This window comes from Calidris pugnax, unplaced genomic scaffold, assembly GCF_001431845.1.
Source record: "Calidris pugnax isolate Ruff unplaced genomic scaffold, ASM143184v1 scaffold268, whole genome shotgun sequence".
NCBI lineage: Eukaryota > Metazoa > Chordata > Aves > Charadriiformes > Scolopacidae > Calidris > Calidris pugnax.
Genome location: NW_015090983.1, coordinates 727,693 through 746,707, shown reverse-complemented (window position 1 = coordinate 746,707; position 19,015 = coordinate 727,693). Strand labels below are relative to the sequence as shown.

Genomic DNA, 19,015 nt, shown 5'->3' with positions numbered 1-19,015 from the left:
AATAAATCTTGCCCAATACATTTGGGACAATTTTTCTATATTTTGTAGATATATATTTTCAAATCAGAAATGAAAACATGTCTTTTTGGGACAATTTTTCTATATTTTGTAGATACATATTTTCAAATCACAAATGAAAACATGTTTATACTTCTTCTTTTTTCATTTTACGTGTCTCATGCTGTGAGTTGATTATGTAATTTTTATCAAGGTAAAGCTGTTGAAAGGAGCAGAGCTCATTTTAACTTTTCAGCTGATCGTTACAGGAATTATCCGGGTAGGTGCCATGTGGGAGCAAGGCCAACCTTCTATATTTAGAAGGAGAGGTTTGTGCAGCCTGCAAGCAATTCTTTAATTCCGGCAGTTGAATTTCCTGCTGCTTCCACAAAGAAATAGGTCTTTGCTTCACTGGCCTGAGTGCAAGAGGTGTATAATGGAGGAAATGTAATTTCTCGTTCTCCATGAAAACACTGTAGTACGTCTGTGCTTGTGTTTGGTTTGTTTTTTTTTTTGCTTATTTACTCTGCTTTTGGTATAATTATGAGAAAAATAAGGCCGTGACTGTTTGAAAAGAGTTTGCAATCAAAGTTCAAGAATCAGAGAATCCTGTTTGCAAACATAACTGAAGTGGGAGGAATTTCTTCAAAGGTCTTTGCATCCTTTATTTTGTTGCACTGTTGGTTTGCTTCCCTAGCACAAAGGGAAAATGCTGGGGTGAAGATGGTGTCACTAGGGAGTAAAGAGAGTTCCATAGTAATGGGGATATCAAATGTCAATCCAAACACAAATATAAAACTTAAAAATGGTAAAACAGCTATTCATGAGGTTTTGGTTTTGGTTTTGTTTTTTTTTTCCAGTGGAGTCCTCTAGGGATCATTTTTAACCCTAGCTGATACTTTAGTAGTGACCTGGAAGTATGTGTAAAATTATCACTACACTAGGGTGCAGAGGTCATGAGGACAGAATCTCTCACTAAATTAAGCACTGGCCAACAATAAGCATTTCAGTACAGAAGCTGGAGACTTTTCCTGGGAAACAATGTCTCAGAAAGGGATTTTTATTTTTGTAAGGGGCAGCTACTTGAAAAAGAAAATCAGTGTCCACGGAAGGCCTGTAGCCAAAAGGCCTACGTGACTTTTAAGCCTTTCTGTTTGCTGTACTTACAGTGCTATTGGGAAGTTGAGTGCTGCTCTATTGTCAAGTCAAGAGAAAAAGCTGAAATATTGATAGGGTTCCATTAAGCCTTCCTTATAGTGCTATATCGAAGTAGTTCTTTTGAAATAGCTCATCAGAAAATATATATATATATTTTTTTTTTAAAAAAAAAGATGATCTGGCATCAAAATCTATGGCTATCTAAATAAGTAAAGTAAGAGCTTTCTATTTCTTAATATAATGGATAAAGTATTAGAAAATAAAATTAGAAACTGAAACTGTACAAAATGTTGATACTTTTTACAAGATCTATAGGGAAAAACTCACCATTTCTGAAAACTGGTACACCAGGATTCAGTTTTTTTTTAAAATAATCACTATTTTTTTTTAAGTCCTGTCATGTATGTTTTCTTGGAGAACTTTCAGAAAATCCCACCAATTAGCTTCCTTTTAGCTGTGCTTCTGTATTGAAAGTTATTTCTTATGTGTCTAACTTGAGAGAAAAAAAAGCTAGCATGAGTAGAGGAATTTACAGTTTACTTAGTTGTTTATGTTCCTCTTTTCACAGTACTTCAAACTGCAAAAGGTTGAAGTAAGATCATGGTATTTAATGGAAGCAGTCGTCAAAGGCATGATTGATGGTATCATTAAACTGCATATTATTTCATAAACACCTTCATAAATCAATGTTATTTGTGTAGTGGGATGAAATTGAAAAATACCATCACAATGACTTACTGTCAGTCAGGGTGTATTTATTGGCTAGCCCAGCAGTTACATTCACCCAAGTGGCTACATTTGAAACATTTAATAGGAATAAAGTTTGACTCAATGATGTATGGTTGGACTTAATGATCTTAAAGGTCTTTTCGTACTTAAATGATTCTGTGATTCTGTGTTGACCTGTTTGCTTCGTAATGGAAAAGGCATTTAAGGTAATTTGAAAAAATACCTGTAGAAAATTGGGATTCATAAGCTTGCATGATATACTGATATTATTGAAGAGAAATAGAGTTTGTCCTTAACGGCTGTTTTCTCCCATGTTTAGTGTGTGTCTTGTTTGTTGGGTTTTTTTCTTAAGAAAAGGACTGGTTTGCTTTCTTCAGTTTTGATGAGGCTTCTTAAGAGTGTTTGTAAATATAATAAGAATACTTGTTGCGTTTTGTTTTTTTCCTGTAAGAATGTAAAATGAATTCAGAGGTTATCCAGTTTGATTCCACCTTTTATATAAAAAAGGAAAGAATGGGTTAATTCCTGACTTTCTCAAATGTCTAAGGTCTAATATGTGAAACTGAATACCCTTTGTATTTGTTGAGGTATTACAAATAGATAGGAAAACTTCTGCTGTTACTGAAATAATTTATTACTACTTCATTATTAAGTGTCTTTTGGTTAAGGTTTCTTGGAATTATTAAGAGTAATTATCCTGCATTAAGTTTTCTTTTGTAAGCTGCCAATCAGAGTAAGCTTATTCTTTAGCAGCAAGTACCTGCTACATCCACTGAGTATTGAAAACAAAATGCTCTTCAAAATTGAGCTGTTTTGTACTTGATACTGTAGAAATGCATTTTCACATTAAACTCAAATGTCATGAAAAGCGTTGAAAGCTTTTCTTCATATTTTGTGATTAAAGATTCTTATTATGATGATGCCGTTGACAGAAACATTTGAGATTTATCAGGTTCTCAGTCTGTTTAATGCATTTTATGAATGACATTTCAAATTAATTAGTGATGTACGCTATGTGAAGCCAAAGGCTTTACAGAAGTTTTGTTTACAATTAAGAAAATATTTTTCTCAAGCAAACTGGTGGTGATATGAGTAGTTGGTAAGACCTGCATGTTGTTGATATTGATTGTGGGCATTATAATACAGCATGTCTCTATAAAGCTACTGCTATTGATTTGACTTCTATAGTAGCTATTCCTGTTTTATGTTAAGGTTTCTACTGGATTAAATGGACAATAGTTACTTGGCTGTTCTTTGTGAAATTCACACTGGTCCAGCCTTGCTAAAGGTGCTTCCAGCGTTGGGTTAACAATGCATATGGACCAGCTGTCAGACTTTCCCCATCTAAAATTAGGAGAAAGTGAAATGCAATTATTTTTTTGTTCTAAATAGTAAAGAAATGATTGTCTGTATCTGTATCTCGCAGAATGAGGCATAGGAGAATTTTTCCTTTTTGTTTTTAATCGCCAAAACCTGGAGGCATCTGAGAGCTGGCTTCATTTAGAGTCTTTCTGGATTGGCATAATGTTGAGCATGCATTAAATTGTGCATACTGATTTAACAATCAGAAAAGCTTATCATACTCTAGCTCCATCTTTCCTGCCTGCTCTGCCAGGAAGCTATGAGAAGCCATAGTACAGCTGGCTATTCTGGCTTCGAGCCACGTAGGGATTTGCCTACATGACAGGAATCCCCAGCTTCCCCTCGGAAAGAACACTTTCCAAGGCAGAAGTGCTAAAATAAAAGGCAGGATCTGATTCAACCATAAACTTTAACCACCTTTTTCTCCAACGTGAGAAATTTTTATACTCATGCTATACTTATTTCCATACTCACGCTATGTGCCAGAGGAGTATTTTGTAGGGAAAGAAGCAATAAATGCAGTTTGAATAGAAAAACAAGTTTATGCTTTTTTTTTGCGAAGTGTATATGTGTCTTTTATTGGAGATCCAAATTAGCAGAGTTCTAGCTGGAAAGGTACAGGTTCTAGAGAACACCCCTATGGAGAAGAGAGGAAGGAATAACAATAATTTCAGTAGATCAGTTTAGTGACCCATCTGATGATGTCAGCCACAAACTGTTTGTGTGCCAGTGCTGGGTAAGCGTTGGCATGCAACAGCAAATGCATCACAGAACTGGACTCTGACACACTGGCAGAGAATGAATTGACCTGTTAAATTTCAATCATGAAGGTAGATCCTACTCCTAGCGTAACAGCAAACGTGCTCTGAGGTTACTTTGCTGTGAATCTCTCTCCAAGCAGAATTAGCATGGTATTAAGGAATCTGTTTGAAATTGCACAGAGAAATTTACAGTGAGAGAGAGCAAAAGGGAGTAATTTTCTTTTAAATTGAGGCAGTGCTTCATAAAAGAATTATATTCTTTTTTATATGTATCACTTAAAGTGTTGTTAAAATTGAATGACACTGTGTGTTATTTGCATTACTGTAAATTTCTTTGGTAATAAAGTGATTCATCTTGCTACACAGTGACTCCCATACAGATGCAAGAAACATTCTTTTTTGGCAACAGGAATAATTATGTGCTAGGTTCCATAATTACTGACAGCACATCACAGCTTAAGAAATTGATCGTTAAAGCCATGCAGAACAATTACGAAATACATCTTTTTATATATTATTCTATATTACCCATTGCTTTGTCTAACTCCTGTAGATTTTGGTCGAATAAGTGTGTCCATTTAGGAAGAGCTACAAAGAATATTTCTCAGAAAGACCAGGCTGAATGGGGCTTGGCCAACCTGCTCTAGTAGGAGATGTCCTTGCCCACGGAAGGGGGGTTGGAACTCGATGATCTTTAAGGTCCTTTTCAACCCAAACTATTCTATGATTCTGTGAAATCTTGCAAGTAGCGTAGCAGACACGTTAGGTAGCATTTCTGTATTCTGAGCACGGCATCCTTGGAGCTATAGCCCAGTGCTCCTGCCTGCTCTGCAGTTCATTTCAGAATTATTAAGCAGCAGAGTCCTTTCTGCTCGCACCTATTTAAAGACCTGTGGCACCTTCTGAGGCAGCAGAAGCTTAGCTCTATCTGCTTCAACCTCCTATTAAATTAATACTTAATTGATCGGACCAAGAAGAGTTATGCAGTGCCACAGATCTGAGAGAACTGTCCTTGGTCAACTAATGAAGTTCTGTGTTTTTTGACAGAGCAACACTTGCAGTGAAGCAAAGCGTGTTCTGTGAGCTCCGGAAAGTTTTTAAATGAAAGACCCTTTTAAACCTTAGCTATTATACTTAAGTTTGGAGAGTATCCTGCCAATCAAAGTACCTTCTTTGCGGACTCATGTGTTGAGATTCAGATAAGAGACTTGCTGAGTGTGATGTCCTTCCTCGAGTGGCATTTTGATGGGGAAAGTTCCTTGGAATTTCATGGCACTCCACACAACAGAAATGTTTAGATCACTTCTTTCTTTCTGGCAGAGAGAGAGGTAATATACATCACTAAGAGTCTAAGATTTATAAGAACATGCTGCAGAGTAAATTGTGCTGTCAGGCAGAGAAATTGCGTGGTAAAACAGACTCTCTACACTAATCTTCTGAGGATCTTTGACACTGTGTGCAGCAATCGCAGATCTGCTGATCCTGTACAGACAGGAGGCTTTAGGATTCTTTATAGCAAACCCCATGTAGTCAATTTTCCTTGGCATTGAAACCGGAGCTATTTCGTGTTTTGGGGTTTTTTTTGTTTTTTTTTTTCCTCTGCCTTATATTTTTGCTAGAGGTAAATATTAATGGATATTTGTAATCTTCATTTATGTGAATATCCTTGATCATAACAATTTCCCAGATATTTTGGGGACTATGTTTTGTTTTTGTTTTTTTTTTCTTCTGTGATGTGTTTCCGTCTAGTTCACTTGGACAGGAAGGGCAGCAGTCTCTCAGAGGTCACATATTGTTGTTGATGGAACAACTTGAGGCATTTGAACAGGAGAGTAGCCAAAATTTCTGGCATTAACTTCTGAATGCATCTACTGGGTCTGGCTGGGATGGAGTTAGTTTTCTTCAGATCGTCCTGTGAGTGAGTGATTGCACTGAATCATTGTTTTGTTTTGGTTTGTTTTCCTTCTTTCCGTCATTTATTAAACATTAAACTATCTTTACCTCAACTGGTGAGTTTTCTCACTCATGCTCTTCCCATTCTCTCTCCCCGTCCCACTGTGGGGGGGTCAGCAAGCACAAAAATCTGACTTTTTGGTAAACATCAAATTTAGGATATTGTGAATTTATATTGTGAAATGTTGATGAAAGGGTAGGTGAAGAATTCCTGGATTTTGTTCCCAACTCTTTATTCCTCTTTGAACTTTAAATATTTTAAAAGTTTTTGTTTAGTTGGAGAGCTGCTTGTTAAGTGGATGAATCACCTTGCGTTGTCATAATTAGCTGTGTGTCTTTGTCGTTGCCTTATATGGCAGAGCTTATGTTCTTTTCCTTTTGGCTTTTTCAGGTATGAATACGAGCAAGAGTGAGACAGTGAAAGAGTATCCGTTAAAACCCTCTAGAAGATCTATGCCATGCCTAGCCCAGAGCCAAACACATCCTCAGAGTCTGAGCAAGCATTCGTCTTTCCTGCAGCCGAATCGTGTGCAGCCCCAGCCCCAGCCTCTAAGTGCAGGGACATCTACAGCTACGGTGGATGTCGTGTCAGAACGAGGTAGGAGGTTTTTCCCTTCCAGGAGCTTGCTCCAACACTGGGAATGAAAGGGATCTGTGGGAACATCATTTGAAGTCCTGTCGTGTCTTAGATACAAATTTTTAACATCTTTCATTAAATAATAGGGGCATCTGATAAGCTTTGCTTTGTTTAGATGTCTACGATTTATTGGAGAGAAGTTTTTGCACAAAACAACTAGAAGAGCTAAGATGCTGAGTTCTTGAGTCAATCTCTGTAATGTTTGAAGTGAGACTTAAAGTAATTTTTCTTTTATTTTTCTGAATTACCAGATTATTTCCCTCTCACTGCAAACAAGACAAGAAAGTGCTCCTGTATGCTGGGGGAGAGCATGAAGTTTTCTGTAGTTTGTCTTAAGAGAGAGAGAGAAAAAAAAAATACTAGGCATTCAGCAAGAAGTGTCTTTAAGCATGGACATGTAGGAGTAGATGTGTTCATTCATGAACAGCAGAATCAGGGTAAAGCAGTATGGAGAGAATCAGAAAAAAGGGAGAACATCCCTATGAATTTTGGCTTGTGTTGGAAGAAAGAATACTTTTATGTTAGGATTTCTATTTTAACAGACAAACATGCCTTATCAAAGACAAGACTTGTTGGAGATCCCAGTCACGGTGTGTGCCACCTGTTGCCAGTTATTGCCAACTGTGTGTGAACCTTTATAGAATAAATTAAATTGGCTGGCTTCTGCTACTGAATTTTGATAAGTTCTTCCTTAATGTTGATAGGAATTAATTATTACTCTTATTTAATGGACTTGTACTTCTCTCAGAAATAGAGTGAAAAGTCTTCACTAAAGCGATCTTGTTCTTTTTTCCATCCATGGAAAATGCTCTTCAAAATTTTAGCCTAAAGTTTTTCATTTGAGTCACTGACAGCTTTTAAAAAATGTGTCCTTCACTCACAAAATACATGTGAATGCTGATATGGATATTGCATTTATTCCAGCTAAAGTGGTGGAGACTTTGGAAAACAACTTGCTTAAGCTGTCTAATACAGAATACAGCGATTCATTTTTAGGTAAGTTTGTCTGAACTGAAATAATAGTAAATTAATGATTCTTCTATTACACTTGAACTGCCAGGTTCTTTGAAAGAGGAGACTAAATGTCACTAAAGAAATATGCACTATTGTAAATTTCATGATACTTTCTCACCTCTTAGACTAACAGTAAATAGGGACTAACGACAGAGAGGTGTTTTTTTCATATATTCAGTGTAACTTTTCCCCTTAACAATCTTTTGTAATGCAATCACTTGGAAGGATGTATTCAAAATTCCTTTGAAATAGTTGTTATTATTATTAAGTTGTTATTCCAGTATGGTCATGTTATTCAGTATTGTCATGGCTGCAGTTGTTATTTAGTTGGTTTTGTTTTAGATATTCATGTATATTTGCTTTAGGCATTCAAGTATAAAAAGTGTTCCAATTTGGCAAAAAAAGCAGTAATTGAGGCATATTTGTACCTGCATTCATGCCATTTTGATAATTTAATTAGGTCCAAGAAAGTAGGAAAAGAGCTCTTAGAATAATCCTATCCTTGTGACTGTAAAATGAGCCTGTGTATACACACATGTAGTAATTTGCGAGTTCCAAAATTAATTACTTTTGAAATTCCCCTGCCATGTGTTACTCATCTAGGATTGCTGCACCTTGCACAACTACTGTGAAAGATCTTTTTGCTCACGGTCAATGTATTATCAGACTAGAAATTGCATCTTCATGCTAAAAGAGAGAGATCTGCTTTCAGAAAGCTATTTCTGCTCTCCTCTCACATTTTACCATTGATTTTTCTCGATGCTCAAAATACGTGATGGGTACGAGGCTCTTCAAGGTCTCCCAATCAGGTAGCTACTGGAAATATGAGTGAAATTGATACTTCCTCCAAAGCAAAATCAAAACGTTCCAAAGTCATGACACAGACCAGAAATTTGGCATGAAGTTTTTATAAGCAAACCATGTTTCTCATTAAGGTTCCAGTAGAAGCTACTGCATTCTATTAATGTAATTGGTTTCATTGGGTAGGCAAGCCACAGGTACTAGAAGATTTCACTGTTATAACTTGCTTCTTTTTTTTTTTTTTAATATCCTGTTCTATTTTTTACTAATTGCTAACACATATACATGCTGATATTATTGCATATTTAAGTATGGCAGCAGGAATTCTTTCTTATAGTAAGTGATGTGCTGTTTTTCAACCACGTCACCTAGTTTTAACCTGAAAAGAAACATGGGGAGCTCAGAGATTGAGACGATCGATTAAGTCTCATCAGCTCAAAATTGTATTAAATTTTGGTGTGGATGTTTCTTCTCTTTTGACAACAGTGATGCTCTTTGAAGAGACAGAAAAATATTTAAATGATAGCCCTGATGATTTGTTAATTTGCTCTTGTTGAGTTAATCCCAAATTAGATCACTGAAAACGGTAAAGTTTTTCTGTATTTACAGAAGTTTAATTGGTTAGGTTGTTCAGCTATAAGCAAGAAAGGAAACAGTATTTATAAATCTCAAAAGTCATTAGTAAGAGTTGCCTCAGCTAAATTATCAGCATTATCTGTTAGGTTCATGAAGAGAAATCAGGGACAGTTAAAGCTATAATTAAAAAATGGCCTTTCATGAAGCCTTCAAAATAATGTTTGTTTGCACTTGAGGACTGCATTTATGTGGGTAAGAATTTGTCTCCAAGACTAAAATTGTTGATTTTGTCCTGGATCTGGGGAGCAAGAAAAAAAAAAGGGGAGGTGGGGAAGAAAAAAAGGAATGTCGCTGCTTCAACTTTGATCACCAGATAGGTGAAAATGATGCAGCACTGCTGCGTGCTTTAATCAGTACTCTGGCACTTTGATGGAGTTTGCAAAATAGACTGATTAATGGGTATCATCTCCTTCGTGAACCTTTTCAAACTGCTCTCCTGAGAATGTGAAAGAATGCTGAATTAAGTGAATGTGGTGAATTTTTAATTAGGCAGCATCACGGAACTGTACTTAAAATAGGGCAAATGGCTTTTTCCTCTTCCAGAATTGCGTCCATAGACAAACTATCTTCTTGTGAGAAGGGGATTAACAGGAATCAGATAAAAGATTTCATAGGAAAGGTTCTTATTTATTGCAGTTGACTATAAATCAAGAGGCCATAGATCTGTTGGACTTGTTTAGTTAGTGACACTGATGGATTTATAAAATAAGATGATAATGTATTACACCTTTGTTGCTACTAACACAGACAAACTGGATGAAGGACATCATGGATTTATGTTCTTTTTCCTGTCAGTTTTAGGTGGTAAGTAGTGTTTTAAGTTTCAGGAATCAGTAAATTCAAGCAAAATAATAGACATTGGGCTTCTGTAACTTACGATGTGAACTGTGAGGTTTGAGATGCACTGGAGTGCTCAGGGCTTAGCTAAAGCTTCATGGAAACCACCCGATGAGGGTTATAATCAGGGCTTTTGGATCTTACCTAGGTGGAAATTACCTATTGATTGGATCTGAACATTAACTAAAGCCTTTGTTTCTCAAAGCGTGGTTGTAGAATTTGGTGTTCAGTCCAGAGCAAAGTCATATTATTGCTTCTACTTCCATGAAAAATCTTTTTCTTTACCTGTGTGTTTGCGTTACAGAAGAGTAGAAAGTTCTGGTTTAAGTGATCTTTGTCAGTTGTTGTGACTTGAGTTCACAAAAGATAAAACTAAGATCTTAGTAAGAGTTGCCTCAGCTAAATTATCAGCATTATCTGTTAGGTTCATGAAGAGAAATCAGGGACAGTTAAAGCTATAATTAAAAAATGGCCTTTCATGAAGCCTTCAAAATAATGTTTGTTTGCACTTGAGGACTGCATTTATGTGGGTAAGAATTTGTCTCCAAGACTAAAATTGTTGATTTTGTCCTGGATCTGGGGAGCAAGAAAAAAAAAAGGGGAGGTGGGGAAGAAAAAAAGGAATGTCGCTGCTTCAACTTTGATCACCAGATAGGTGAAAATGATGCAGCACTGCTGCGTGCTTTAATCAGTACTCTGGCACTTTGATGGAGTTTGCAAAATAGACTGATTAATGGGTATCATCTCCTTCGTGAACCTTTTCAAACTGCTCTCCTGAGAATGTGAAAGAATGCTGAATTAAGTGAATGTGGTGAATTTTTAATTAGGCAGCATCACGGAACTGTACTTAAAATAGGGCAAATGGCTTTTTCCTCTTCCAGAATTGCGTCCATAGACAAACTATCTTCTTGTGAGAAGGGGATTAACAGGAATCAGATAAAAGATTTCATAGGAAAGGTTCTTATTTATTGCAGTTGACTATAAATCAAGAGGCCATAGATCTGTTGGACTTGTTTAGTTAGTGACACTGATGGATTTATAAAATAAGATGATAATGTATTACACCTTTGTTGCTACTAACACAGACAAACTGGATGAAGGACATCATGGATTTATGTTCTTTTTCCTGTCAGTTTTAGGTGGTAAGTAGTGTTTTAAGTTTCAGGAATCAGTAAATTCAAGCAAAATAATAGACATTGGGCTTCTGTAACTTACGATGTGAACTGTGAGGTTTGAGATGCACTGGAGTGCTCAGGGCTTAGCTAAAGCTTCATGGAAACCACCCGATGAGGGTTATAATCAGGGCTTTTGGATCTTACCTAGGTGGAAATTACCTATTGATTGGATCTGAATCAGAATTGCGTCCACATTAAGGTTAACTAATGAGTGAGTTAATTCAGGAGCTGCTCCACTGCTGTGGGGTATATCTGTGTGCACATGCATGTGTAAAGAAACAGTAATTGGTAGATTTTTAAAATAACGCTTTTCTTTTTCCTAAAAGGCCATCATATGCATATAGGGAATGAACCTTATCTTTGAACGATCACGAATTTGGCTGGCCGTCTTTTCTAAGAGAAATCTAAAGTAAACAATAGTAATGAAGGTTATTTGGACTAGAATTTTATGAACAGTTGAAAAAACCCTTCTCAGTAATCTCTGTTAAAATTATAGGAGTTTTCAGTGTGCTTTTTGGAAATCAATTGACTGAGTTTAAGAGAAGTTAACAGTTCTTCATTGTTGGACTGAAAATGAAGTAGTCTTAAACTAAGCTGAAGAGAATTTACATGATTTGTAGAAGATTTTATTTTACTTTATTTGAGTAATAAGTCCCTTTTTCTAAGAAGAATTCCTTTTTTCTTGCCATAACTGAGATAAGTACATTCTTCTAATGTGCAGTATGGGTGAGAAAGAACTGTGTAAGGTGCAAAGGCTCACAAAAATAGTGAATAATATTCCACTGGATGGTCTGATCATTTTTCAAATCATCCTTTGGGGTTATCAAAAAGGATAGAAGGACAGTGGCAGTATTTGGACTGTATGTGACGTGTTTTTCCATTTGCTAGGTCCTTTTCTGTTGTTAAAATCACTATCATTACTGTTGCCAAGTTTTACTTCCTTTTTTTATATTCACTTTCAAACACTGTGAGCCAGATTTACAAAAGGGTTTTCTCATTACAATACAGGTGAATGCCTTTAAAAATCCAGTTTATCACGTACATAGCTAAGGCATCAAGATTTTCAGGAGTTAGGCCATATTGGAAATCCAGTTAGACTTGGAGAAACACTTGTGAAATCTGAGAGTCTGCTTGTTAACTTAAAAATCTCATTTGCTCATTCTAATGCAAATAAGCATATAAGTAGCTTTCTGCAGATCCTACCATCAGAAATGACAGAGGATCATCAGAGGATCTGCCCTCCCCTGTTAGGCTGAAATATTTCATTTCAAGTAAGATGTAAAAAATGAGTAATGGATAAATACAATCAATAAAAATTGGCATTCAGGATTTAGATGTAATGAGTACCTAATTTGAAGTTATTTGACAAATAAAACTAACACTCAGTAGCAAATAAAACAACACTAATTAATTTCAGAATTAGCTTAATTATGAGGGATTTATGCATTGTAACTTTTCTTCCTTATCATGACATGAAATCCTTCCTAGATAAGAACTTGATCACGAACAATGTAGTTCATAATTTTGCTGTAACCACTACCTCGTATTCTGAATGTATCCTGAACCCATCATTACAAAGGTTATATGTAAGAAACACCCTTGTTTACGTGCCATGCTGCAATGTAGTGACCTGAGAAATGAAGACCTGACCAAAAGTAACAATCCAACAAAGTAGCGTAATAACTGTATGATGAAAACTTTTTTCAGTGCTCGATCCAACCTAGGTGATTCTGTGATTGCAGGAAAATTTGTAAGTGAATTTTAATTAAGTGATGTTATGATAAATAGAAACAGACAGAATAACGTGTGCAATACATACAATGTTTACATGCAAGGAGGGGCTGAAAGATCACGGAGGGTATGAGTCAAGAAAACCAGGTTCACTTTCTGCTTCAAGAGAAACACGATGTTTCCATTGTGACTTTTAGAATCATTTTTTTTGGAAGCATGTGGCCCTTAGGCAATGCCTGCCATAGGTAAGGACATCACATCTGTTCTGACTGTTGTGAGATGGCCGAAAAGCTGCATTTTCTCCTATACCTGGTGTGTGAGGAAATTGTCCAGCTCCCGTATTAGAGCCGGTTCATGCCCGGAGAGCTGGCAGCAGGGAGGAAGAAGCCGTGTGATCCGTGATGAGCATAGTGCTCACTGAAACTAATAAGAATTAGTCTTCGAACTTAATACTGAGGTTTGAAATACCAAAGTGCTTTAGGCATTTAATCTGCCTGTACCAATTTTGTACACAATTTTAACTCCTCCAGAAAGCAGTAATACAAGCCTGACACCGTTTTTAAAAATGAGAAGGAATCTGTATAATGGTTTCCACTGTCTGAAAGCTCGTGAGAAATTGTACATTAAGAAAAAAGCCTGCACTTGTCTGTTATGGTAGGTTTTGATACATAAATGCATATACACTGGTAGCTGAAAAACCTTTTATCTTATGTATACAATATAGTATTCCAAGTACACAGCAGAATAAAGTGAGAACCTAAATTCATCACAATGTGTTTATACAGGTTTTTAGTGATATTTTTCTCCAGGTTATTTGTTGTTTCTGGGACCAAAATTAGGACAAAGGGGGATTAATTTCTTAACCAATAATCTCATTCTTACTAGAGCTATGCAAGGCCTATCCCTAAATGTATAAAGGCTCAAAGGATTGAGTCATCCTATCAAAGTTTGTGAAACAGAAACTATTAGGAATAATTTTTATATTAATTTTCCTTTCCATAACTGTGCCACATTTCAATTGAAAAACATTTGCTGTCCTACACTGCAGTTACCTAAAATATGTTGATGAATTAAATGTTATAGAGAAATCGGGGCAAGTGCTTTTTGTCCCGTAACTGCCATAGAATTCTAATGCGCTCTTGGCCCTTCAGAAATATCTGATAGACAGAAAGATGGCCAAGCAGTTATGAAGACCCAATAATGAAGATGCAAAGTGTGGATCTAGAAGTCGATTTCTAAACTAAATGCTTCTGCATTGTTAGGTAAAAGACTCCCAGAAATTAAAGCATCTCCAGCATTTCATCCTGTAAGTGCCCTTAGGGCAAATCTTACTGTCATGCATCAAGCATAGCAAAACTAGGTGTCAGGGAATGTAGATAGGTTTTTGTGATGTATGAAGGCTGAAGTTACTCCTCATCTCCTCTGGATTACAAGATAGCAAGACAAAGCAACTACTGGGATGAAGAGATCTGTTATCTGCTTGATTAATGCTTGAATCTGTTTTAAATCACTTTATACTTGAGTGTGGATCCAGCCTGACAGAACACATTACTTAGTTATATGTTTAGGTATGCTAGCTATTATAGGTATATACCTAATTAATATACCTATGTACCTTATTAAAGAGAAGTCCTTGAATTACTGAATTGAAAAGTGAAATTCCCATTGACTTCAGTGAAATATGATTTGGTCTCTGCCTCTAGATTTACAAGCTATCACCCTTGTCTCTGATTTAATATCCTCGTCTTTATTTAAAATTCAGCCTTTCTTTTCTATCTTCTGCAGTGTTAGGGAAAGCTAAACAGTTTAATACAGAAACCTTCCTTTTCCTGACTTGAAGTTGTTATAGCATATTAATTTTCCTTTCTGTAACAGGTCACTTGGGGCTTGCAAATTGTATGTCTATAACTTCAATGATTTTTAAAATATTTTTTTTATGTGACAACAGTTCAAAAAGCTTTCAGCTACCACGTAGGTTTTAATTAACATAACTAAGTGAAATACATCAGCAAGATACTATTATTGGCTATACTAATTGCTTAAAAATGCTTTCTAGTTCCATTATATATTTGTTTGCTCAGTTCTGCAATCACATAGTTTTTTTAAATATAAAAATTTTGTAGGATTAATATTTAAATCTGTCTCTTTCTTTTAGTAGGTACTCTAAAAACTCATGTAAAGGGGTCATGCACATTCTGATTGCATTAGCAATAATAATTTGCCTGAGCAGCCCTAGAAAAAAAAAATTAATCCTACTAGGAGCTCAAAAGCAAAAAAAAAAAACACCAAAAACAAGTGAGGGGTTAAGAATGAAGGCAGTTGTCCTTTAAATGTCCTTGTCGCTTTGTGGACATGGACATGAGCATACAACAGTGCCATCCTCCCATTTGCAGTCCTCCCACTGAAGAAGACTTTTTTCTTTTTTACACAAGTCGTGTTATTTTTTCCTCTCCTTTTTTCCTCCTCTTTTCTTTAGATCTCTTAAATTTTAGCAGAGTTTCAAAGTTTTTCAGATAACTCTAGATCTGCCATTAACATTAATGTAGGAGGGCTGCTTTTAGCCAAGAGTCTTCCCAACAGGACAGAAATTATTTAAGTTTTGGTTTGTGGTTTGTTTGTGGTTGTTTTTTTTTTAATTTGATCCTGCAGTAAAGGAAAATTGGAAAAGTGTTTCATAAACGCTTATTACGCTCCTTGCCATACTTTTCTGGAAATTACTCTTCACTCTAGTACCTTACTGAATTAATAGCTGCAGTGTAGATTAACTGAAAGCAAAATACCCTATATCTGCTCAGTTGATGTATTTCAACATACAAACATTAATCAGTGGCCTTTGTAGAACAGTATTTTAGTGATTAGTCTTAGCTGAGAATCTGCGGATCTTTTTTAGCTCTGAAAAGAGGAAAAAATAATAATAATTTTAAAAAACCCACTCCAAAGCTCACATTTAATTAAAAAATCATGAATGCTTGGAAGTCCCCTGGCACATAGGAATGGGACTCCTGGCTCATGTCTTTCAGATGTCCCAGTAAGGCACAGGTGGGGCAGCACTTATTAACAGCAAAGAAGAGAACATGTGCTTGGGGAGGCGAGCAATGATCTGTGATCTGTTAAGGAGCCATCTTTCTGTTAATTGGTGTAAAAGCCTGAGCTTCTAGAGCAATATGAACTGGTTTTGAGGGGTTTTTACTCTCCTATGGCTTCTTGCCTACACCCTCCCCCTCCCAAAGTCAAGCAGGCTCGTTGTGGTGGTTGGCATTAGAGCCCATCCAAGAACTACAAGAGCAGGGAGAGCTGGCAGTTGTTCTCGACAATAACAACCAAATGAGTTGTTATAGGCCAGAGAAGGGATGATGGGAAATAAAAAATGAAGCAAACAGTAGCTTTCCCACAGAGCAGAGGGGAAGAACTTGAGGCAGCCAAGCTTTTCTCTTGACGTTTTGTGGAGCTGCAGCCAAATAAATACTCCGTGTTTGAATTTAAAGATGGATAGTTTTAATACAAGTCAAATAGAAAGGCTGTTAGTCCATATCGTTGCTTTTGGGGTATGTTACATTAAAAACATCCTTGGGCAGTACAACTCCAGCCACAAGATTCAGGAATGCTATCTTGCTTTTGCTTGTGGCAATCCCAAATGGCAGTTAAAATTCAAACCTAAATAATAGAGATTGTGGAGAAAAGGATAGCAGAAAATAGTGTTCCTTTATAGACAAATGTTATATAAAAATATCATGAAAATTTAGAAACTGCAGTTATTGAATTTAATAAGTTTGGTCACGGTGTATTGTAGTGCCCATTGGTAACACTAGGAATGATCAAGCTCAAGTTAATTTAGGTATCAATACCATTTGATACTGTGTAGGACAGTGCTTTAGGTGCATAAAACAAGTCATCAGCTCCTGAAAGGTACAAAAGTATTGTTAAACTTTAAACAAGAAATATACCTTTTAAATTCCAAATTTCTTTATTTTTATGGGTTTTTTTGTTGCTAAACTCTTGTTTGACTACATTTCAGACAAGGTAGCAGGTATTTCTAAATGGAAGGCAATTTTTATTTTTTTTTTAACAGAAAACACATAGTATAATTTAAAAGTTGTGTCCTTGAAAACATAAAAATGCTTAGCAGGTAAAAGTATGTTGAGCACTAAGGGGAGACTCATTTCATAACTTTTAATTGTTTAAATTAAACATTATGTACTTTTGCAAAGGTGTTGGTTTTTTTTCTTTTTTGAGTGTTAGGTGTACTCATAATGTCTAATCATCTAAAACTTCCCTCATAAAAATAGACTTTTCAGGGTAAATGGCCTTTCTAGATGCAAAAGTTTAGGTTTCATAGGCCTGTCTCTGCTTTTCATTTTACTGGCTGCTATTACAAGACCCTGATCTTTAGTAAAGCTAAGAGCTCACCACGTCTGGGTGGGAGTCAAATCTGTAAAGTTGCTTAAGTATCCTGTTTCCTACTTTGGATACCTACTGCTTGAAACCTTCTTTACAGTCATTTTACAACATTCCTTACATTACACAGAGTAACCTGTATATTAGGTTAAAACATTGTTCAAAATAACTAAGATCTCTGAGCTGGTGCCCTCACAATTAAAATGGGCTATTTCATACTTTAAGAAATCCCTTCACAGATTTACTGAGGTTAATATCAGTATCAGAAATTACTGAGGGCTCACTTTGTGTAATCATTATGTATGCAGCCAAATTGCAGGAAAAACTGCTCTTGGTAAATGTTCCAGTTTAATATTCCATCTCAGAAACATCTAGGCTATATGAGATAATTGTGGGTTGGGGTTCTTTTTGGTACTACTTACTGTGGAGAATTTAACTGAAGAACTTAATGAAAAATACTTTGTTGTTGCAGATGAGCTTTTATGAATATAAAATTCAGGAAAGTTAAGACTGTGGTTCCCACAGCAACCATGATTTGTTTCTTGGCTTCTATTTAGGGTTTAGAATTACTGGGCTAAATGCTGTTTGCCGTTCCCCTGACTTTTCCCATGTTGATATGAGAGCTGAGATGAGAACTTGGCTCAGGATTTGTGGGTAACTTTTTTTGTCTGAGTATGTTTCTATTTCCAATTTGTCCAATATACAATCGTGGGGGGATAATTATTCCATCTTTTTCATCTGTAAAATATTTTTTTCAAGACTAACCATTTCCCAGCATTCATTAAAACTTACATGGTCCAACGTTTTACAGGCATTACCCCTCATTTTATTCCTGCTGAGTATAAATGGTAAGTATTGTCATGATTTTTTGGTAGAGAATCTGCAAGAAAACGAAACGTCTGGAAAAAAGTCCCTTCTGATAGAAGATATAGAGTGATTCGGGGACTTAAGTCCTTCTAACTCTCCTGCAGTGATGATGCAGGAGGAAATTTAATCATGAGAGTGGGTTTTAGTAAGCTTTGAAAAAGGTCTTTTCAGTCACCTGCAGGTGAGTATCTTAGGATACTCAACTAAGTTTTTATAAAAACTTTTGTTGAGCAATTAAAAACAAATGCAATGAAGAAGGAAAGCGCTTTCTTAATATTGTCAACTAATCTTCTGCCACCATCATGTACACCTCTTAAAACGTGTTCTGAAATGATCACTGCAATAACTTAATATGCAAATTTTCAAATACTCTGTCTAATGATGAGCAGCGTGTGTGTAGGGGAGTTGGGCATTTAGATTTGCTTATTTAAATTTAAGACATGAGATGCTACTCTTGTCTCCAGGATGCTCCTGTCTATTTGGTAACACGTTTTGAGTATTTGACAATTATGAGCCAAACACAAAAGCATTTGAATATTTGGTTTATATCGCTTTGTGTTTTGGTGTTGTTTTTTTTAAACTACTGTGAAGAATGTTGTGGGCTTTTTTGATTTGATTTGATTAATAGAAGAAAGTTCCTATAAGCCTTCTGCTAAAAATAGAAGTCAGTTCTAGTTTAAGACAAACATGATAACATTTCAAGTCAAAAAGTTTTGCAAGAAAGGATAGAATATGAGTTATCGAAAAGTGGATACTTAAAAGGAATATTCAACTGTGGCTGTCATAACAGTGTTAATTTCTCTCAACTATAACCCAAAATAAGCCCACTGTTTTCTTCTGTTTTTCCTTCAGACACAGGGAAGGACAAAGACACGTACACAGATGATTCAGAACACGGAAATTATGATGCTCGTACAGATCAGTCATTGCTTATTCAAAACAAGCTTACCAGACAGAAAACA

At 36.0% G+C, this 19,015-nt stretch overlaps 1 protein-coding gene across 1 annotated transcript in view; it reads left to right on the top strand.

Moving 5' to 3' along the window:
• Positions 1-5,807: 5,807 nt before the first annotated feature.
• The window catches only part of ANO3 (anoctamin 3), a 105,141-nt gene continuing 91,933 nt past the window's right edge, over positions 5,808-19,015 (top strand). Inside the window, exons 1-3 of the mRNA XM_014953785.1 lie at positions 5,808-5,921; positions 6,352-6,558; positions 7,522-7,593. Coding sequence (XP_014809271.1) covers positions 5,870-5,921; positions 6,352-6,558; positions 7,522-7,593 — 331 coding nt within the window. The 5' untranslated portion in view covers positions 5,808-5,869. The remainder of the gene's footprint in view (positions 5,922-6,351; positions 6,559-7,521; positions 7,594-19,015) is intronic.